Source organism: Ahaetulla prasina, chromosome 2 (genome assembly GCF_028640845.1).
Source record: "Ahaetulla prasina isolate Xishuangbanna chromosome 2, ASM2864084v1, whole genome shotgun sequence".
NCBI lineage: Eukaryota > Metazoa > Chordata > Lepidosauria > Squamata > Colubridae > Ahaetulla > Ahaetulla prasina.
This window is the reverse complement of record NC_080540.1, coordinates 64405321-64429776: the sequence shown is the minus strand read 5'-3', so window position 1 is coordinate 64429776 and position 24456 is coordinate 64405321. Positions and strand designations below refer to the sequence as shown.

General features: G+C 39.7%; 1 protein-coding gene across 1 annotated transcript in view; it reads left to right on the top strand.

Annotated features, from left to right (window-relative positions):
- CACNA2D3 (calcium voltage-gated channel auxiliary subunit alpha2delta 3) overlaps nucleotides 1-24456 on the top strand; it is a 688395-nt gene that overhangs the window by 546917 nt on the left and 117022 nt on the right. The window contains exon 17 of the mRNA XM_058170578.1: nucleotides 1170-1244. Within this exon, the coding sequence (XP_058026561.1) occupies nucleotides 1170-1244 (75 nt within the window). The remainder of the gene's footprint in view (nucleotides 1-1169; nucleotides 1245-24456) is intronic.

Here is a 24456-nt window from a genome sequence, read left to right as displayed (position 1 = left end):
GCAGCTCTCTTTTTCTGTGAGGTGGACAAAATGGTTTCTAGGACTTTTCTGAGCTTCAGTATCACTAATAATGGACACTAATAAATTCACTCAGAACATAGAGTGTTGTACAGTGACGTGTAGTAGTTGTCAACTGTTAGGGACTAGTTAAATATTTCTCCTTTTCTTTGTATAGGATTCATTTTCAAAGGTAGCTGGCCACACTGGATGTCTCTTCATTGATCTTTGTGAGTGGGAATGATAAAACAAAAAACGTAATTTGTATAATCAAAATATTTCTAGGTCACCATCAGGGACAAAAATCTTAGAATTTATCATGTTAGTTTTCAGGAAAGGAATAAAACTTAGATGGAAGAAGGAAACAATTTTAAAAATAGAATATTAAAAAAAATGTTCAGACCACTTTCTTTGGAGAAAGCTGAGAGTAAGAGAACACAAGCAACTAACCGGTGCAGCAAAGGAACCAACTGTTGTGTCTTGCCCGCCCTCAGAGCAGCCAGGGCCTTCTTATCTGCTCCCGAACACGGAGGAATGTATGCCTCCTGGCCCCAGTCCTGGCTCCATGCCCAGACAAACTGCAGAAGAAGAAGCACCTCCCGGCCCCAGCCCTGACTCCATGCCCAGGCAAACGGAGCAGCTAGACCCCTCTCCTTCCTCCACAGCATGTGAGCCTGAGGAGGGTTTATTACCAACAGCTGATTGGAGTGACCCTCACATCAGAAGATTGGATAGGCAGAGGCAACAGAAGGAAGGGAGGGGCAGGCCTTAATGAGTGCTGAGTCATGGAGCCACACCCCATGGCCTATATAAAGGATCTGCTTTCTGGCAGTCTCTGAGTCAGGCAAAAGTCGAACTTATCTTGCTGAAGTCACTTACTGGTCTCCTGCCTGCTCTGAGGACTTTGCTAGGACTTTGGGCAGAGCTGCAGAGGCAAGCCTGATTCGGATTTCCCTGACCCGGCCGTCAGCGGAGGAGTGGGACACAACACCAACTGTATGTTTGAAGTGAAAACAATAAAAGGTCCAATTTTCAGGGAAGTTTCCTTAGAAAATCCCAGTGGGAAGCAGGCAAGATAATCTCCTGCTGGGACTTTGTTGCAGCTACTTCACCTGTTGCTTTTCAAAGGACATACTTATTCTATGTGTTCTTGTTTTTGTTCTTCCTTGCAGCTAGGCATTCACGGATATGCATTTGCAATTACAAATAATGGATATATTCTGACTCATCCTGAACTGAGGCCTCTGGTAAGATCATGAAATCCTCAATAAAGGTGTTTTTTTTTAATATTATTTTTACGTTTTCTCAACATACAGCAAATGTAGCATTTAAAGTTTTTTTTTTTTAAAAAGGACACATTATTGCTTCTACAGGAAACTGTTTCAAAAAATAGTTGATTAACGTAAACGCTACAGGGATTTCAGTATGAGATCCAGCATAAATGACAATGGGAATTGTTTGGTGATTCAGACAAGTGCAAGTTGCAGAGTAAAGGACTCAGACGCCTAAAAATGCAGAAAGGCAAAGCCATAAATTGCAGCAATTATGTACACTTACATAGAAATGGAATGCTGTACTTCTAGCTAAAAGCCCCTATTTGTCATGTTTAAGTAGACACTAATTTATAAATTGTAGAACTGTTATACAAACCCTCTCACTCCCTGCCTTTAAAAAGACAGAATAAGGATCTTTCCCAGGTTTAGAATAAAAAAGAGCAATACAGGTAGTCCTCTACTTACGACCACAATTGAGCCCAACACATCTGTTGCTAAGCGAAAAACTTGTTAAGTGAATTTCGTCTCATTTTACAACCTTTCTTGCTATAGTTTTAAGTTGGTAGCCTGGTTGTTAAGCAAATCAGGTTTCCCCATTGATTTTGCTTGTCAGGGGGACCCAAAAGGGGATCACATGACCCCAGGACACTGCAACTGTCATAAATATGAGTCAGTGGCCATGCATCCAAATTTTAATCAAATGACGGTGGGGATGCTGCAACAGTTTTAAGTGTGAAAAAAAGTCATAAGGCACTTTTTTCAATGCCGTTGTAACTTTGAATGGTCACTAAATGAAATGTTGTAAATCAAGGATTACCTGTATTCACTTCTAGTGCTATTACTTCTATGTCTCAGTTAACTGATATAAGAACAGTTTTTGTGATGTGTCTGTTCTTTTGATATTTATTTAATAGTAGCATATGCTTTAGTTTGGTGTGTGTACACACATACATACACACAAACACAGAGAGACATTTCTTAAGGATTTCAACACCACCAAATGTTACTAAAAGAATGGCATTAAAGGATTTACTAAAATATTGGCTTTTTTGGATGGAATTTAATAATAAATTAACAGAAGCAATAAGAATATCTATCAGAAGGATGCTTGCATATCATAAATTTGGAATCATTTGATTCTGTTGTATATGAAGCTACCGTGTTTCCCCAAAAATAAGACCCTTTCTTATATTTTTTAAAACCCGAAATAAGTGCTTGGCCTTATTTTCGAGGAGGACTTATTATTTTGGGGCGCGTGGAGCAAGATGGGTCTCCTCTTGACATCTTACCTGATTTCCAGCTCTGTCTCCATAACCCTAACCAGAGGAAATGGCAGGAACTGACTGTACATGGGGTGGGGAGGGTTATTTTAGTGCATGCGCTCAAAAGCCCGATTGGGCTTATTATCTGGGGCGGTCTTATTTTTGGGGAAACAGGGTATGATTGCAGCATTTGGCTTTGGCTTAGTTAATATTAAATATTTTAGCAGATTCAGTCAGGAGATTAAAAGATGTTATTGGGACATCCCAAAAAAATCTACCAAGATTTCCCTCCTGTACCCCTATGGTTCTATTTTAAAATGCAGCAACACTGAAGAAAAATATATGCTTTTGAACCAGCTTTTGTAAAAAAAAAATGTTTTGAAAACTTTCTCTTGTACCATTTCTTGGACATGAAGGACTTCGGTTGTTGCATCCCTATCATGGAGGTTAAAGGTGAAGATTCTCAGCTGAAACCATCTAAGGGTCTCATGCAATCTCTTCATCAGCACAGTTCTTCTCTCTACCTGTGTCCAATACAGTGTGGGTGAAAAATTGCTGAATTCATGAACCCAGCTGACAAGTAAAAGGAGCATATGTTAAAGAGAGAGGAAGCAGCCAATCACACATGAACTCCATCTTCAGTTAGGCCTTTAAGAGAATGGAAATGGTGGCCACAAGGGGCCAAGTCATCTTGTTCTGACTTTGAGGCTGAAAGTAGCTGCTGGATAGCCATGGAGAACAAACACACCAAAGTAGGGCTGTCAAACTCCTGACCCGCGGGCCGGATATGTGACACACTGGCCATGCCCACGCCCAGTTTAGTTAAGGGGGGAAATTCCCATGGCATCGATATCATGGCATCAATAACATGAGTTTGACACCGCTGCATTAGAGTAATCGTCTGGATACACATGATTGTAGTGGCAATAGTCATTACTATGACCTGATTCCTGTCAACAAAGCAAGCATGAAAGATACAAAATAGAAAATAGTGGTGAGCATTATGCAGACAGATGTCTCTGCAGAAACAAAATGTGATTCCTCCAGGGGAAACCAGAGGTAGTGACCACAAGTGGCTACTTCCAATATGGCGTGGCTGGATCATGGATGAGTCAAAAGAAATATGAAGAAATAAAAGAAAAAAATTGGTTACCAAATTGGTGCCATGGTTAGAGCCGGGTACAGAATTAACAGAAAAGCAGAGTTGGAAGGGACCTTGGAGATCAATCTAGTCCAACCCCTGCTCAGGCAGAAACTCTATGCCAGTGATGGTTTACCTTTTTGGCACCAAGTGCCAAACCTGGAATGCATGTGTGCATCCACACGCGCTAGAACCCGGAAAAGAGCAGTTGTTCTTCTGGGTTCCGGCGTCCATGCGCACCAGCCAGCTGCTCTCTTCCGGGTTCTGACACATGCACTCCAGTTTCGGCACTTCAGCATTCACACTCTGGAACCTGGAAGAGCAGCTGGCGATGGCACACGTGCCCACAGAGAAGGCTCTGCGTGCCATCACAGCCCTATGTCATTTCAGACAAATGGTTGTCCAATCTCTTCTTAAAAACCTCAAGTGTTGGAGCACCCACAACTTCTGGAGGCAAGTCCTTCCACTGATTAATTGCTCTAATTGTCAGGAAATTTCTCCTTAGTTCTAAGTTGCTTCTTTCTCTCCTCGACACAAGCTGCTATAGTAGAAGAGAGAATGGTTCTGAAACATTTTAGGTCAGGAGACTTTCAGTATATTTCTGCAGCTTGGCATACCATTATGAATAATAGTTCAAGAGCTTGTTGCAACACTGTTATGCTCCGTGTATATCAAGTAAATTCTTTTTTTTTTTTTGACAGTTTGGCCAGGCTACAGAGTTTCTTGTTAAGCAAGTTTTTGACCAATGTTCTTTTAAAAAAAAGTGTCATAAAAGAGTAGGAAATGAAAAATGGAATTTGAAGTAGGAAAGTTATGTTGTTTCTTAGAATAATATCCACTATGGAGATCAATTCTTTGATGTTTTTGAGATGCTCACAAAACCCACAATCCAATACTAGGTCCTTAAGCCTATTGCAATATGCAAATATAAATTTGAATTGGATCATTGCCATGATAAATTGGAGTTACAACAGATACAGGGGTTCCTATATCCTATATAGAAGGTTCTGTCACCTTCTCTTTATTTATGGTTTTACCATTATACAAATTAAATTGCATAAATTCCCTGTTTCAGAGGGATCTATGTAATGTATTCTAACAATAATAAATGATCCAGGACTAGCTGGCAAATGATGTAATTCATGACAGCAGGTTTTTTAAAAATGGGAAAAAGTGGTTATGTTTTCTATCCTCACATCACTGACATATCTGGCTCATTACCATACACAATCATTCCATTAGAAAGATCACTGATAAAGTTATGAACTTGGAATTGGGAACTTTGAATTCACTATCTAATTCTAATTAATTCTAATTCTAATTAAATCTAATTCTAAATCTAATTCTAAATCTAATTCTAATGCTATTTCTACTTGCCTAGATAAATTGGCCCATAAGTTGAAAATACACCCCATAAACATCATCTTAGCTGCAGTGTCTACACTGGTGCCTTCCTAATAGGTTGAGAGTAAATCTCCCCTTCCCAACTCATAGTTGCTGGGAATTCTGGGAATTGTAATTCCAGTCCATCTGGAGACTCTCAAGCTATAGAAGGTTCCAGTAAGTTACGTTGCCCAGAGATACTTCTGGCATGAAGATCAGTTGGCAAAATGAATTCCAATGATCAAATTGTTACTAGTGATAACTAATGATGGGAAATTCCTATTTGATGACCAACAATTTGTTTGTTTGTTTAAAGTGGTGCTGTGATTACTGGAATTGTTTATTTCATGGGAAATTGAATTTCTTTTGGCTCAGAAGATATTATGTGTACGAAGTAATTGCGTCACAAAAATTGCCCTCACATCAGTTCGGTTTCTAGGATTTAGAGGACTGGATTTGTTTATGTCCCTTGCTTAATAAAATATTAGCAAGACAGAAATGAAGGGGGGGAAAAGTAACATGCTAAGGGTAGCCAAATACCTGATTCATTTTTTTCCTCTGAAAACACAATCCCAGTTCAGTGATTGACCTACAATTCCATTCTAATTGGGTGGGGGGGAACCAATAGGTGCTAGGTTGTGGAGTTCATGAAAGCAATTTAACAATGCTCCTGTTTAATTATTTGGACACTAATGTGACATGATATGCTCAGGTCTAAAACAAACATCCTGCCTCGTGACTTCCACATATGTTAACTTCCATCATTGCTTGCTGGTGGCCATGCTGGCTGACTTCTAGTCAAACAGGAGAAGTGAATTTGAGAAAATCCTTGATTTTCTAATATAAACATTTAAGGTCCATTGAGAGATGATATAATCTTTGGTACAAATGGCTGGAATAAAATTATTTTTGCAAAAATACCTTTGTTTTTCAAACTGGTGTTTTCCAAAACCCACGTTGGCTATGGATTACTATAAGTGTTAGAATACAAGAGAGCTGGAGGACACCAGATGGAGAAAGACTGTTTTATATGCAGAAATCAAGTGACACTTCGAGCAAATTTTCTGCTTATTTTATACCTTAGTGACCCTGCTGAAGATTTGGTCTCTGCCACGATTATAAACTGTATCTTTATATAATTATTCAATGGAATCCAAGTTCTGTGGATTACGTTCTGTAATGAGGAAGCATCTTTTGACCAGATTAGTGAAATGTAGTTAATGCACCTTTATTAACCTTTACGCATCTGTATCTTCTAATATTGAAAAGATGTAAATGTTGACTGAATGAATCCCTATTCTCCATAAAGAGGATTATTAGTGCCAGGGATGAACTGTATAGAATGTGACATTAGAGGGCAGCATAACACTGCCATCTATAATCGTCTGGCAGAGCCTTCACCGGAATCCAAACAGACAGAGCCATTATTCAAAACACACACACACACAACTTTAAATCATACATGTTTTGAATATATTGTGTTTATGTAAAAAGTGAAAGTTAAGACTTGAATTGAATGTGTTTCTCTTTACTGCAAAATACAGTATTATTAAAATGCAGAAACAAAACCCCACTGGCATTTTTTTTTTAAAAAAAATAGCAATAAGGAAACAGAAACTCTATATGTTTCACTTTCTGCTACATTTAAAAGCTCTGCTTGGATGTAGTATGGAAATATTAACAGGAAATGTTTCCACGGTCCAAAGAAGTAGCCTTGAAAAAAAAAAAAGATAAATATTTAACACACACACAGAGCCATCCCCCCACCCACCCACCAACACACACACACACACACACACACACACACACACACACACACACACACATAAGAGGAAAGCAAAATCAGAAGCTCGGTGATACAGCAGGCAGCCCGCAATTTTATCGCAGTTATAAGGTCTGCTCTTATATTACAAATCTGAATATAATAATGTAATATAATATGGAGCACAGCTGGAAAAAAAAAAGGCATTAAACCCTGCATCTTTCCTCTCTTTTTCCTGCAACCTTTTTTGGCCTCAAAAAAGCTGATCTGGAGGTTTGAGGTCCTCTCTGGAAAAAATTTTGAGGAGGATTTGAGGTCTGCAGAAGTCAGTTCATCTCTCTGTCTCATCAATGGAATCTATTCCATCAATGAAACTATATGGTGGACTTTTACCTTACTAGCAGCTCAGTCTTTAAATTGGTATCTGAGTACATTCACTTTTTTCTCATGTCTTAAAAAGCATCATAGGCATGCCTCAATAAATGCTTATTTTTGTGAAAAGCAATATCATTCAATCTCCATTTCCAAATGAAAATATATTTCACCGAAGCATGTAATTTAAAGGGTAGGTTCACTATTGGGGTATCTGTATGTTGTGGGTCTTAGGTCAACTCTGTTTGAAAAGAGCACCTTGGATAAAACCCACATCAAGTTCAACTATAGCTGATGAGCAGCATTTCTCAACCTTGAAGATGTGTGGACTTTAAGTCACCTGGAGCTGGAGAATTTGGGAGTTGAAGGCTAGAATTGCATAGTAAATAATAGAGCATAATATCGTTAATATACCATTCTGAACATTTATTGACGATAGGGTTGGAGGATGTATGTTTAATTCTTCTTTTGCTGAAGTATGTATATAATAAAAAAGTAACATGATTTCCTAATTGTCTAAGAATTATAGCATCTTCAGAGACAAAAGTTATTTTGCCCCTACCTTGTAGTATGCTGATAAATGTTTAAGAATTAGCCCTGCTGTTATAGAGTTTCCTGATTGAGCAGGGGTTTTGACTAGAAGACCTCTGAGGTACCTTCTGTTGTCACTATCCTGCCACTAGCTACAGAACAGCTGATCAATGTATTTGACATAGTGGCTGTCAAATGCCAGGGAAATCAGGAGATCCAGGCAGTTCAGATATAAAGATTTATTGCAGGTTTGAGTTCTTTACAAGAATATGAACTACTAATGGTCAAAGCAATTTGGTGGTAGATAAGGCATTCACAACTTACATCTTTTGTGGAAATGAAAGGACTCATGACTTATGATGCATTTGAGCCCTCCCTCAGACTCAGCCTGATCATCTCCTATAGTGGTTCAGCTCTGCTCTCAATCAATTTTGCAAAATTTCAGAAACTTTTTAAATCGGTTCTTGTGAGCTGCTGCCCCCAGCTCTATTCTGCTTTATCTACTTGGGAAAAATATATGGAGTGAAAATTAATCTGAGAACGAGAAAGAATATTTATGTCAAATAACTGTTCTATTTTTTTTAAAGCCTTATCACATTTAGGGTTTTATATAACAACATCAGCAATTTGAGATAATCATTATATTCTTAAGCTTATTGAACCAGCTGACATTTTCTAACTCATGTTGAAATTTTGAGACATTCCTCAATAACATTGCCTGTGCTTTTTAAAATATTCCCCTTAGCTCCCTGACTTTATTTTGTTTCAGAAGTGGGATCAGGCAGAAAGATGAAAAACCCAGCAAGAGGATTCAGAATTGTTTTCCTCTATTAATAACAAGAGCAGGCTAGTGACACTAGTGGGACACATTTTTCCTGGCAGCTGAGGACCAGTTTGGGCAGTTGTCAAAGAGAGGATCAGTGATACTGTAGTCTTCCACTTTTCCATTGGAAAAATTTTATGAACATAAAACTTTTGTTTGCGCAGGGAGCACTTTAGAGCCAATCCATTGACTTTTAATACACAAATTATTAGGACTGAAGAGAGGCATCTGTACAACCTAGGTCAGAAAAACACATAAAATGATGCTTCAGGTTCAGAACTTGCCATTTCACAACAGGTTCTGTAAGTGAGGCACATGAGTCAGAAGGTCAGGATATAATTAAAATCACATACAGTTTCAGAAGAGAGCTTCATCTGTTGTCCTGTTTTTGTTTACTTTTTTGGCATCAGTGCTGGAATGAATAACCTCATAGATTAGACAAAATGTAGTTTAGCAACATGATGTTGGCACACAATCCCAGTCCAAAAAAAAAGAGAGAGAGAGAGAGAGAGCACATTATATTCCACCCACCTCCTCCTCTCTCCAGTAAATGTGAGCCATTCTATAGAACCAAAATCCCACCTGGTTTTCAGTGCATGGTTATGTTCCATACTGCTGGCCATATCAAAAGGATGGTATGCAAGAAATTCACTACTTCAAAACCCTTGATTGGTTCCATCCTTGCTGTACTTAAACAGAGTTCTTTCTACTATTCTTTTTTTTTTTTTTTTTTTTTTTTTTGTTCAAAAAGTTTTTATTAGTCAAAAAAGGTTTATACAAATACATATCAGGTATGGTAAATTTTCATTTTTCTTATCTAAAATAAGAATTTTACTCAAATTTTTTAACACATACAACAGCCATAAGGCAAGCAGGTGACACGAAGTAGCAAAGTTTGCAAATTTTAAATACGTAATAAAGAAGAGTCAAGAATAAACAGAATATCGTACAAAAGAGAATAAGGAAAACCAACACAATCCCAAATATCTTTATCACTTCCTAGTTTTGGATCTCAGAACTCTGGGTTCAGCCTGACCCACCTCCAGGGCCGCAACAGCGCCAGCCGCTTCAGCCCCATGATCTATAACCTCCCCTTCTTCAATTCCTGGGTCATCTGATTCCAGGAAGGCTTTGTGTTCCTCCACATAGGCCGTAGCCTCCGCAATTGTACTGATTTTTTTCGTAATGCCCTCCCGGAAAATCATCAATCCTCTGGCATCAGCCATCTGAAGCCCACTCCTTCTGGTACAATTTGCTTGACAAAAATAATATTTCTTTCTTTTTCACGTACCTGTCTGGGAATCTGCCTCAGAATGGCTATCTCCTGCCCCTGTAAATCAGTGCCCCACTCCTATGTTTTCTAAGAATTTCATCTCTCGCCTCTTCTCACAAATTTGACATGAACCTCTCTGGGAACTGCATGCGTGCGTGCATATTGAATTAACTCTATAAACTCGTTCCACATCCCAATTCATGAAATCAACACTTCTCCCAAGAAATTCTCCCAACAATTTAGTCACAACATCTCTCAACTCTTCTTGGTCCACTTCTTCCAAATCTTGAAACCTAAGGAAAAAAGACATTTTATCCATCTGTAGTCCAAGCACAGCATTGCCTGTCGCCTCTCTTTTCTGCACTGCCCGCATTTCACCCTCCAGACCTTCCACTTTCTGCTTGTTTTCTGCTGAGACTTGTTGAGTATCCTTTAAATCCTTTTGGATAGTCACAATTTCTTCTCTTATTTCCGTTTGGCCTCTTTGCAAATCATCCAGTTTCTTGTCCATATTGGATAACTTTTCCAGAATTCTCCATCTCTCCAGCAGTTGGTCTCTGACCTTTGCCATTTGAAAAAAAGAATCAAAATCCTCAGGCAAGCACAGTATCCTTGTAATTTCCTCCGGATCCACCAGGGGCACTCACAGGAGCATCGAGTCCAGAGTACAGTTAGTCAACCAGGAAACCGAAGGAAAGTCATGTCACCAAAATTCTCATAGTGAAGGCGGAAGCTGGACGCCACCACTGTTCCCCAGAAGGAGGGGGGGCCTCAAACCTTCCCTCCTAAATTTCTCCATCACCTCTTCTCCAGAGCTCCACAAAACCGTAATCTTCTTATTTTAAGTTCTCCTCTCTCCAAAATAACTCGTGCTCCTTCCAACCGCAGGGGAGAAAACCCCCGCACTCCGGAGCACTCCACCACGCCACCGATATTCCCTTCCTTCTCCTCCTCAATTCTTCTCCGTGCCCTGTTCACCACCAGGCTGCTGCAGTTATAAATCCAATGCCCGGTGTCACGGGCACAGCGCCCAGGCGACGACCAAAATAATGGCCGCGCCTGTGGCCTCGAACCCCGCCAAGCCTAGGACGCGCCAGCATCGGTCCCCACAGTCCTGTATGTCGGCTGGGAGACCCTGGCAGCGTCTGCACGGCAGGTGTCCTTTTCGGAACACCTGGCCCCTGAGGGCCTCGGCGGCGGCCGGATTCGGGCGCTGGAGGCAGGAGAAACCTTCCAGACGTCCGTTGCCACTGGATACCGGAAGTCGTCTCTCCTTCTTTCTACTATTCTTCATTCTATTATTAACTATACAAAAAATCATTTCTATACATGACATTCCTCCCATCCTATCATGAACTAAATTTATCTACTGGTGGATAATGAAGTTGCGTGTTTTTGTAATATTAGGCTCTTTTGCTGTTTCCCTCCTAGACTATGAGAGGAAAGGCAGAAGCGGGAGCAACATTGCATCCTGCATATCATATTTCTTGGGTGGCAGTGTTGGGTTGCTACCGGTTCGCCCTGGATGGCGTGAACCGGTAGCGGCAGCGGGAGGCTCCGACCACCTGTCCGGATGCTTCTGCACATGCGCAGAAGCAACTCATGCGCCCACAAGCAAACCGGTAGTGATGGGATTTGCAACCCACTACTGCTGGGCAGGGATTTATACTCTAGTTATTCTGTGAATCAGCGTGCTTCTCTTGAGATATCCAGTTGATAACTTCTTGGAAATATGGTATAACCACTGTTACTGTAAATTACAGTGTATCTTTTGTATTTTTAATGTGGTTATGGGCATTTAATTCATACTGTTTCCCCCAAGACTATTTCTTCTATCTCAGAGGGTCTCATTTACCTATTTTAACTTTAGGATTTGCTCATTATTGTTTTGATATGCAAGTTATTTTAATCAGTTCTGATTAGTCCTTTTCCTATGATCACTGGGAATTTTTGTCATATCGACTTTTCCAAATACATCTATGAGCATCCAGATATGCTACCCGAGGAATAAAAAATCTTTTCTTTGATCATCTTCAGCATTCATTAAAGCTATATCCAATGTGGATGTAAGCCTATCAAAATATGGTTTTATTTTGAGAATATAAATTTAGGATCTTGCTGCATAAATTAGTCTTAGCCATATTTTCTGCTTTCTCAGAAGCAAGTTGTATTTAGTCTCAGATAGTTGAATAGTTTGAAGGTTGTTAGATTATAATCGCTATTGCTTTTATTATCACCACCACCATGATGATGCATTCTCTTTAAGAAAAAAAAAATGTTTCAGTTTAAAAAGCTTCATCCAATTTGAGCTCAGTACGTGATAATTTCCATGGACACATTTTTGTGTAGGGGAGATGAAGGTGGCAACAGCATGGATTAAGCGCTTCCAAATCCTAAATCTTTGGCAGGGATTTCATAAATCCTTCCCCAAAATCAAAATCCCACATCTCTGTCCAACTCAGCTACATACACAAGACTTTGACTGTGACGATTGTATCAAGTTGTGGAATATGCTCAGAAAAATGAGGATCCCAGAACATCTTATTTTCGTCATTGGGAATTTATATACAGGTCAGGAAGCCACAGTCCAGACATAATGTAATAAAACAGACTTGGCTCTAAGTTAGCAAAGGAGTGGGACCAGGCTGTATATTCTCCCTGTAGTTATTCAAGCTGTATGCAGAATATACTGTATATTGAAGGGAAGCTGGACTGGAAGAAGATGACACTGGTTTTCATCATCATCATCATCATCATCATCATCATTGGTGGGAGAACCATAGATAAATAATCTGTGCTATGCTGGTGACCCTATCCTAATAGTTGAAAATGAAAAAAGGATCTGCAAACTTCAGTATTAAAAGTCAAAGAAAACAGTGAAAAAATTGGTGTAAAAGATGATCAAATTAATGACAAAAGATAGAAAAACCAGCCGTAGAAGTAACAATGAAATATTGAAGTGGTGGATGGCTTCTGCCTTTTGGGGTCAATGATCAGTAGTAAAGGAACAAGCAGTTGAAAACTATGATACAGACTCAGTACAGCAGCTCTGAAGCCTTGGAAAAGCTATTCAAATGCCTTGATGTATCTACTGTATACCTATAAAGATCAGAATTGTGCAAGTCATGCTCCCTGTGGCATTGTATAGAAGCAAAAGTTGAACTTTAAAGAAACAGAATAGGAAGAGTATCAATGCTTTTGAACTTTGGTGTTGGAGAAAATTTCTGAAAAAACAATCTACAGCCAAGTAAACAAACCAATGGATCATTGAACAAATCAACCCAGAGTTCTCACTCAAGGCACAAATAACAAGGCTCAGATTATCTTATTTCAGACACATTATGTGAAGACTGTGCTGTCTGAAAAAGGTTCTAATCACTGGTGGGTTGCTACCGGTTTACCCCGATTCGGGCAAACCTGTAGCAGCGGTAGCGGGAGACCCCGCCCACCCGCCCGGATGCTTCTGCACATGCAACAGGATTTGAAAGCCACTACTGGTTCTAATGCCAGGAAAGGTAGAAGGAAAGACAAAAATAGAGGATGACCGGAAACAGGTAGATGGACCCAATTACAAAGGTGATGAGTGTACAGGTTAGGGATAAATCATCTCGGAGAAAATCTATGTGGTCACAGAGTTGAAAATGACTTGATGGCACATAATCAATCAAAAATTGAAAGCTTTTGTCAATTTGACAAGTCTATTGTCAAAAGATTGACAATTTTTTTTAATTCTTTTGGCATCCAGCAGTGATGCCAAATGTTCAAACAGCATCCTTTTAATTATTAAATATGCAAATGATATCAACTGCATCTCAGCAACAGATTAAATGCTTAAAACTAAAGTTTTGGATTGATGTTAGTTGGCACCCAGCTGTGCATCTGTAAAGATATATCAAGCCATCCAGTCCAAACCCCATCAGCTACAACATCTTTATTCAACTCTCAACATGTATATTTCACTAAAACTAGGCTGTGCTACCTTTGGTCTCATCTGAGACTTTGTCATCTTACATTATGGGCATACCAAATAATTTGGGGAATTTCCTTTGTCCAACATATATTGTAAAATAGGTTCATTTCTATCCTAAGGAGGCAAATTACCGTATTTTTTGGACCATATGACCATACAACTATAGAATAGAATAGAATAGAATAGAATAGAATAGAATAGAATAGAATAGAATAGAATAGAATAGAATTTTTTATTGGCCAAGTGTGATTGGATACACAAAGAATTTGTCTCGATGCATATGCTCTCAGTGTACATAAAAGAAAAGATACCTTCATCAAGAATTCTAAGGTTCAACACTTAACGATAGTCATAGGGTACAAATAAGCAATCAGGAAACAATATCAATATAAATTGTAAGGATACAAGCAACAAAGTTACAGTCATACAGTCATAAGTGGAAGGAGATGGGTGATGGGAACGATGAGAAGATTAATAGTAGTGCAGATTTAGTAAATAGTTTGACAATGTTAGGGAATGATTTGTTTAGCAGAGTGATGGTGTTCAGGAAGAAACTGTTCTTGTGTCTAGTTGTTCTGGTGTGCAGTGCTCTGTAGCGTCATTTTGAGGGTAGATGCACCTAGATTTTGGGAAGGAAAGCAAGAAAAAAAAATCTGACTCTGCCTCCCAGCAGTTTGCCTCCCTGCAGCAAACAGCAAACATCTATTTTAGGTTGCTTTTAAGAATACGTATTATTTTTATCTTTTTCTAATATTTTACAGGAAAGTTGCAATACATGATTTTTAAGGAGTGTGTTTTGAATAGCATGAAAAGTCATCACTTGTTATTATTTAATAAATAATGGTGATCTTTAGATTGAGATCTTGAAACTGTAAAAATGTAAACTGTTAATGTTTGATACAAAGTAGTTCAATTTTCCTATTTATTGTTTCTTGTAAAAGGTAGTCCAAACAAATAATTTTTCAAGACTTATATTGGTTTATATTGTTTTACATCTGTCTTTTCAAAACAACAGAAAATGTCCCTGGATATGGAAAACGGAATGAGTGTGTGTGTGTGTGTGTGTGTGTGCGCGCGTGTGTGTCTCTGTGTGCTAAAATGACAGCTATTTTGCTTTCATAATAAACTCCTGAGTTTAAATTAAATATATGAACTGTCACAATACATTGTACATAGCAAAAAAGCCCAACATATTTAAAGATTGTTGAATCAGTATTAACATAGCAGTAAATTCTGGGAAAAATTGTTTCTCCTAATATAGAAAAACAGGAATCCAAGTCTCAGAGGAAACATTAATGCCCACTTAAAGTGGTGTTAGCCTTTCATAAGCAGCAAATCTCATTTTTCTCTGGGGAAGCCTGCTGGAAACTAAGATAACCTACACTTACCCTTGCTAATTCAGAGGCTCTATAAAACTCTACAGCTGTAGCTGTCAAACAAATATTTAAATAAACTGAGTAGTGAAAATGCCTTGTGTTCATTTAAATAACTGAAGAGTCCAATCATTTGGATATCAACAATTATTTTTGTTGGTATTTCCATCTTAAAAGAAAAAGAGCATCTGAATCCCTGTGAGAGCAAAAACTGCCATTCATTAGCAATCCAAAATTATATATTTTAAAAAAGACAATTAGCTGTTCAATGGCTTTGCTGATAAAACCAGTTGTAAATACAAATGAAATGCAAGAAATTTGGTAGCAATACTTACAGTTTGTTGTTTCTTTCAACTTTGACTTTAGGTAAAAAGACATTCACTGAGTTGAAGTCTGCAAATGTTGAAATAAGGGCAGATGTTTTAAATTATTTCCACACTAAAAAGATATAATTATAAGCAGCTGTTAGTTTTACATAATCCTGAATGATAACTTCTTAAGAATGCAAATGAAATATTAAATATAGAGGATCTGATATAGAAAGAATCATATGCAGTATAAGTCACACAACTAATTTACTTCTTTGTAGCTGATCTGAATGAAAACATTGTTTACCCCATGTTTATAGGTGCATAGAAAGGTGCTCCTCATTTTTCTCAACCATTTAGATGAAGACTTATTAAACTGCCTTGTAGACAAACATTAATTGAATTTCAATAGTTGCCTCTAAAGTATAAAAAGTCAGATTCTATGTTTTATGTGTCAGGGTCACTATGACCCATTTTGTCACAAGGTCCAGATGGTGAATTATGAAATCAATCTGTTTTCCCCTCAGTTTTGAATTTATTATTTAATTTATTATTTATTTTTTATTATTTAAATTTGTATACCGCCCTTCTCCCAAAGGACTCAGGGCGGTTCACAGCCAAGTAAAAAATACACAATACACTATAAATACAATTAAAATACAATTAAAAAACTTATTAAATTGGCCTCAATTAAAATTTAGGACTAAAACCCATTAAAAAACCCATAAACTTAAAAACTAACCCAGTCCAGCGCAGATGAATAAGTGGGTTTTAAGCTCGCGGCGAAAGGTTCGGAGGTCCGGAAGTTGACGAAGTCCTGGGGAGTTCGCTCCAGAGGGCGGGAGCCCCACAGAGAAGGCCCTTCCCTGGGTGTCGCCAGACGACACTGTCGCTACCGACGGCACCCTGAGGAGTCCCTCAGTGAGAGCGCACGGGTCGGTGAGAGGTATTCGGTAGCAGCAGGCGGTCCCGTAAGTAACCCGGCCCTATGCCATGGAGCGCTTTAAAGACGTTCACCAACACCTTGAAGCGCACCCGGAAGGCCACAGGTAGCCAGTGCAGCCTGCGCAGGATAGGTGTCCCCCGGGAGCCACGAGGGGCTCCTCTATCACCCGCGCAGCTGCATTCTGGCCTAACTGTAGCCCCCGGAAGCCCCTCAAGGGGAGCCCCATGTAGAGAGCATTGCAGTAGTCCAGACGAGACGTCACAAGGGCGTGAGTCACTGTGCACAAGGCATCCCGGTTCAGAAAGGGCGAACTGGTGCACCAGGCGAACCTGGTGGAAAGCTCTCCTGAGACGGCCGTCAAATGGTCTTCAAAAGACAGCCGCTCATCCAGGAGAACGCCCAAATTGCGCACCCTTCCATCGGGGCCAATGACTCGCTCCCGACAGTCAGCCGGACTCAGCTGACTGTACCGGGATGCCGCATCCACAGCCACTCCGCCTTGGAGGGATTGAGCTTGAGCCTGTTTCTCCCCATCCAGACCCGTCGGCTTCCAAACACCGGGACAGCACTTCGATAGCTTCATTGGGGTGGCCCGTGTGAAAAGTACAGCTGGGTGTCATCAGCGACAGCTGGTACCTCACACCAAGCCACTGATGATCTCACCCAGCGGCTTCATATAGATGTTGAACAGAAGGGCGAGAATCACCCCGCGGCACCCCACAAGTGAGGCGCCGCGGGTCGACCTCTGCCCCCGTCAACATCGCTCGACCGGTCGGAGAGATAGGAGGAGAACCACCGATAAACGGTGCCTCCCACTCCCAATCCCTCCAACCGCGCAGCAGGATACCATGGTCGATGGTATCAAAAGCCGCTGAGAGGTCTAATAGGACCAGGGCAGAGGAATAACCCTATCCCTGGCCCTCCAGAGATCATCCACCAACGCGACCAAAGCCGCCTCAGTGCTGTAACCGGGCCGAAGCCGGACTGAACGGGTCCAGATAGACAGTTTCCTCCAGGTGCAGGGGAACTGATATGCCACCATATTTCTACAACCTTCGCCATGGGCAAGGTTGGAGACCGGACGATAATTACCTAAAACAGCCGGGTCCAGGGAAGGCTTCTTGAGGAGGGGCCTCACCACCGCCTCTTTCAAGGCGGCCGGAAAGACTCCCTCCAACAAGGAAGCACTCGTAATCCCCTGGAGCCAGCCTCGTGTCACCTCCTGAGTGGCCAGCACCAGCCAGGAGGGGCACGGGTCCAGTAAACACGTGGTGGCATTCAATCTACCCAGCAACCTGTCCATGTCCTCGGGAGTCACAGGGTCAAACTCATCCCAAACAACATCACCAAGACCGTCCTCAGATGCCCCGTCCGAATCACCACAATTTTGGTCCAGACCATCCCTAAGCTGAACGATTTTATCGTATAGATAACCGTTAAACTCCTCAGCACGTCCCTGCAACGGGTCATCCCGCTCCCCCTGGCGAAGGAGGGAGCAGGTCACCCGAAACAGGGCAGGTGGGCGGTTATCTGTCGACGCAATGAGGGAGGAGGCGAGCAACGCCGCTTCCCTCAGTGCCACTAGGTAGGTCCTAGTATAGGATCTAACTAGTGTCCGATCAGCCTCTGAACGGCTGGACCTCCAGGAACTCTCTAGGCGCCTTCTCCGCGCTTATCCCCTCAGCTCCTCGGAGAACCAAGGAGCCGGTTGGGATCTGCGCCGGGTCAGAGGCCGCAAAGGCACGACACGGTCTAAAGCCCCAGCCGCAGCCCGTTCCCAGGAATGGTGATGTTGACCATGAAAGAGAAATCAAATGACTGCTAGAGACCTTCTTAATATGGCATATCTCAAATATTTCAGAAACTGCTTTTGTTTGTATAATGTATCATTAAAAATACAAAGTAAAGAACTACATCAAAGCCAGATATTTCCCCAAAAGTAATGGGAATGTGGCCATGAGAACCATTTAATGTATGAAATTGGAAACCACTACACCAAGTACAATTTTCCTAACTTTCCACCTTCAGTATATATTGAACTGCCATCATTCCAAACAATATGTTGTTTGGCAATTCCAGGATGAGCAGAGAGCATCAAGCTGGGAATATGACATGATCTATCTGTAATTTACAAGAGTCCTCAGTATTATCATCCATAGAAGTGATATAATTATTTACAAAATTATGTGTGTGCACTCAAACACTTGCCTGGTAAAGAACAGCTCACTTCTGTAGAAATAGATCAATGGTTTAAGATACCTTAAGAAACTAGCTTTTCAAGATCCAGAGATTTAGACGTTGCCTATTATCATATGTACTTTATATGCTAATGTTAAATATGTGCACATAGATCTATCATCTATCATCCCTCTTTATATGACACAGTTAACTGTTGGTTTTTCATTGTAATAAAGGTTGGAAATTTTACTGCATGCCAGTTTATCATTGCCAGCTGGCAAGAAACCTTAATCAAAAATAACTGGTCTCTATTGCCAACTATAATCTAAGAACTTCTGGATTAATTTTAAATTATACCCTTCTTCTAAATGTCTTTATTGGGGGGGGGAATCTCATTCTTTTATTCAACTCAATCTTAATCTTAGAAATTTGCCTTTTAAGGTCCCTTTCTAGGAGATAATATGTTTCATGCCCATCACAAATTCAATATCTCTGAGTAAAGGACTTTGCAAACTTAAAAATGACTCTATTTTGTAAAACCCCAAGATTTTAGAAAATCAATTAGAATTGTGCCAATGATAACACAATCAATTGATCAATCCCTTAAAAGTCAGGAAATTAAATTAAGAATCTGTACTGGTGCCAGATAGATCCCAAGGTGAAAATCATAGGCATGCCAATTTAATGGGGATTTCAGCTCAAATAAATGTAGCAGAAAACTATATTTTTAGGTCCAAAAGTCGATCTCCCCTTCCCATTCCAATAGTGAATAAAGTTATTTTAGAAAAATTCTCAGGGTTTCTCAGATGCTACATCTGGTTTGCTTTGTAAGTGACCACAACTAGGTAAATGTTTTATCTATTAAAAAATGGCCAAGAATACTACCATTCTGGTTTTATGTATTTAAGGATTATTTCCACTGCCTTACTACAACATTCTGGAATTTTTTGAACCTTCAACCAAAAATATACCTCTCCTACAGATAATTCTTTTTACTGACTTCTCTAGCATTTTGTACATAATCTGCATTATTTTAATATACATGATTTACAATGTAGGTTGCATTACAAGTGTTTTACAATATACACTGCATGAAGAAATAAGTGAGATAGTAAACCAGATGTAAATTTAAAGCAGAAATAATTAAAATAAATAAGAAAAGTATCCTTAGCAAAAAATTAAATTATTGGAAGTATCATGTTATTATATATTGCATTTTATATCATCTTTCCTCCATTAATATGGCATAATATACAATTGGGCCGGAATAGCTCAGGCTGTTACGAAGCCTGTTATTAGAACACAGTAGCCTGCAATTACTGCAGGTTCAAGCCCGGCCCAAGGTTGACTCAGCCTTCCATCCTTTATAAGGTAGGTAAAATGAGGACCCAGATTGTTGGGGGGGCAATAAGTTGACTTTGTAAAAAATATACAAATAGAATGAGACTATTGCCTTATACACTGTAAGCCGCCCTGAGTCTTTGGAGAAGGGCGGGATATAAATGTAAACAAAAAAAAATTCTATCTATCTCTTTTACCTTCATTTTGGCTAAAGTAGGCTACTATAAAACAAGAGCTTTCTGACTGAATGGGGCTGTGAAACTGGGTTTAGTCTGACACTCTATTATAAAAACAGATTTCAGGTGATTCAGTAAGAATTGTCATGGTTGTCATTGAGGAATGCAAAAGATGCATTTCAAAGTTGACTGTGATAAAAATCATCAGGCAGGCTTTCCCTCACGAATCTATGTAATGCTATTTCCAGAATTTATGGTGCGATATTGTAAGTTAAGGGCATAGATGTGAATAATGAGAACAGAGCTTGGCAGGTTTTGTATTCTAACAGGAATCATAAATAACGTTCCTCTAACCTCGTTGAAAGGAAGGAGTTGGGAAAAGATATTTCTTCTCCATTGTGTCAGGGAAGATCATCCAGGAATCGGTGGTGCTCTGCTTCTCAGCTTAGAGATCGAATCTATTTTTGTCTTGGCCAGGCCTCCCCTGCCTGGGTCCTCCCCTGTTCAACTCGGTCTTCCACGAGAAAAGACTGAGAAAATGAGGCTCACCCATTCCTCATGACAAATTTGACAGAATCTATTCTACTTCATACTGAGCTAGGCTCAGCAATCAAGAAGTTGAGGGAACATCAGTAGAACTACCTCAAGCTAGATGGCATTGACCGCCAGTATAGATGCAATCTACATAGACTTCTGCAAAGCTTTTGACTCAGTAGTTCACGATAAACTTCTCCTAAAACTAAAATCCTATGGCATTTCAGGACCCCTTCACAAATGGATATCTGCTTTTCTGTCTAACAGACAACAAGTGGTCAAAATTGGCAATGCTCTATCAAATCCTGTTCCTGTCAAGAGTGGCGTTCCTCAAGGTAGCGTCCTTGGACCAACACTCTTCATACTATACATTAATGATCTTTGTGACCATATCACAAGTAATTGTGTTCTCTTTGCTGACGATGTCAAACTATTTAACACCACAGACAATGCATCTATCATCCAAAAAGACCTTGATCATCTAACCACTTGGTCTAAAACTTGGCAACTCCAAATCTCAACCAGCAAATGCTCAGTCTTACATATTGGTAAAAAGAACCCAAACACTAATGGGTTTGGGCATTACCTTACTTGATGGACATTACCTTACAGATGACCCCCACCCCATTAAAGACCTTGGAGTTTTCACGTCAAATGATCTAAGTGCCAAAGCCCACTGTAACTACATAGCAAAAAAGGCTCTAAGAGTTGTAAACCTAATCCTGCGTAGCTTCTTTTCCAAAAACACTACATTACTAACCAGAGCATACAAAACATTTGCTAGACCAATTCTAGAATACAGCTCACCTGTTTGGAATCCTCACCACATCTCTGACATCAATACAATTGAACGAGTCCAGAAATATTTCACAAGAAGAGTTCTCCATTCCTCTGAAAACAACAAAATACCTTATCCCACCAGACTTGAAATCCTAGGCTTAGAAAACTTGGAACTCCGTCGCCTTCGACAAGACCTAAGTTTAACTCATAGAATCATCTATTGTAATGTCCTTCCTGTTAAAGACTACTTCAGCTTTAACTGCAATAATACAAAAGCAACCAACAGATTTAAACTTAATGTCAACCGCTTTAATCTAGATTGCAGAAAATATGATTTCTGTAACAGAATCATCAGTGCTTGGAATACTTTACCTGACTCTGTGGTCTCTTCCCATAATCCTAAAAGCTTTAACCAAAAACTTTCTACTATTGACCTCACCCCATTCCTAAGAGGAGCATAAAGGGCGTGCATAAGTGCACAAACGTGCCTACCGTTCCTGTCCTATTGTTTTTCTTTTCTTCTTCCTATATATATATATATATAGATGCTTATACCTCCCAATATTTACTCATATATATGTTTATATACTATATAATTTTTTTATATGATGTTGTGACAAAATAAATAAATAAATAAATAAAATATTGGATTCTAATCAGCCTCCCTCTAGTAAGTGGAGCAACTTGGACCATTTTTGTAGGTGAGAAGCTGACAGCATATAGTCCTTCTTATTTTGAAAGGTTTTCAGCTTCTGTGGGTCAGGGCTAGAACTGGTAAGGGAGAAATTAAAGTATCTGCTATGTTTCAGTTGATTTGGACTGTATCAAAGATTGTTGTTGGGTTGAATCCTATGTTTTTGATACATTCTGATGCTCACGAAAGATACAGATTGTATTTTTTCTCTTTCACATGGGAGAAAAAAGAACTTAAACATTTGCAAGGTTCAGATAGGACAAGGAGCAAAGTAGGAAAATGGCCAAGGGAGGAATATCTATTTGACTTGACCATTCGTCTTCTTTCTTTAATTTTGGTAAAACTATGCACAAGCTTGTAGCGTTTTCTGGAAATGGTCAGGTAACCCTGCAACATTTCAAGGTCACATGACCAATATTATATCCTGAACAAGCTATAAGGAGATACCCAATGATGCTGAAAATAAGTGCACCACATCTTTTTGGAAAGCTAAAGATAGAAAAAGACCAAAGAGAAGGAATGAGGACAGATGTATACACAGCCTAGCAATTACTATGAAGTTGGCAACTTCTTCTCTCTCCAGGTTTCCCTACTGAGAATGACCACACCTTAACCATTTCAGTTTTTTCCATATTTCAGTTGCCACTAGCCTTCCTGAAGGGATTGAAGTAAAAAGGGGGAAAATTGACTGAGTACTAGCTAGGCAGAGGTCTGCAACTTTAAATACTCAAAGAGCCATTTGGACCTGTTTCCCACAGAAAAGAAAACACCCGGAGCCACAAAACCCTTCCTGTGCCTGACTATTTCTTGAGCAGCCACAAAACTAGCATACAGTATGTAGTTGAATTAAATGTTCTGTTTTCTTCTGAAACTGTGTGCCAGCAGGTGTCACACTTTGGTGCTTGTGACATATATTTTGAGTGACAGGGAGCCACAGCAGAGGGGTAAAAGAGCCACATGTGGCTCCAGAGCCGCAGATTGCTGACCCCTGAGCTAGGCTTTTCATTGTTGGAAACAATGTTACGCCATTCTAGACAGGGTAAAAATGCATGTCTTATGTTTCTGCAACCTCTGAATCTCACATCTTCCAGGAGCATCACTTTGATCCTTACCAATCCACATTGCAGCCAAACAGATTGCAAAATTCAGACCAAATCACAATGTTAGGTTCAGGAAGAAAATTAAAGAGATTTTGGGGTGGGGGATAGTTTCTTTTCCTTTTGTCAGGTTCATTTTTTTTTATCAGAATACAATAGACATCAAATAAAAGGGGTAGCTCTGTTCTGATTTCATCCAGCAAAAGTGGAACATGCATAGACTAATGTGTGAAAAGAAAGCAGACTGGCAGCCAGTGAAGTTTGTGGAACAGAGGTGCAATATGGCCATTCCAGGTATCCCAAATATTGCCCTCACTGCCGTATTTTGCTGCCAGTTGCTCTGACACAAATGGGTTCAGAAAAATGTAAAGTCTGACAGAGAACTACTAGCTGGCTTTCTTGACTCTCAGAATGTCTGTATGAAAGATCGCTATAATGAAACCAGCCTGTGATTCTGACTTTAACCATTGCTGATTATGCTGTGCCCATAGCACTCCTTTATTGCCCCCAGTCCCTTCTGTCTTCCTGCAACATTCCATTTAGCTGTACCTGTCTCCTATCCTGGTCAGAAGCCATGATGGATACCCTCAATGTGTTGCTCCTAAATTCCCCCTTTCTTTTCCTTCAGCCCTACATCACTAACCCTTTTGGCTCATCATTTCCTTGTTCAGTTAGCTGTATGAGTCAGTTATGGCGCTAGGTATATAATTAGTTCTTAAATGTCCATGGTGACACTATTCCCTGGCACCGGTTGAATGCAAGCTCACCATGCTTTGTTGTTAAACAAGGGATAGAGGACGGTGCTATGATGAAACACAACTGCTCTTGACTGATACCGGAACATCTTTGCATGAAGAATTTAGGTCCCTCAGAAATAACAGGTGTGAATATTTTGTGTTTTGCAATTTAAGATTAAAAACTCGATTTTGAAGCCTAATTGCAACTAATGGATTTAAAATGGCTTTTGAACAGTGTTAATTTTAATAATGAATAAAAATCTTTAAAACATAGCCTTTGATTTATTTTCTTGGAAAGCTAGCAAATTCCATTTTAGACATCAGACTTAACCTACACATCGGAAAATTACTGTAGTTATTTTTAGTAAGACCTCTTTGCTGTTAGATGCAGCAGGGGGCAGGATTTTTCTACATTATGAAAACACCACCAATGTCAACTCATTTGTAACTGTGATGTTTATTTTTTTTTAAAGTGAGATTTACAGTATAACAATACTAGTGTTT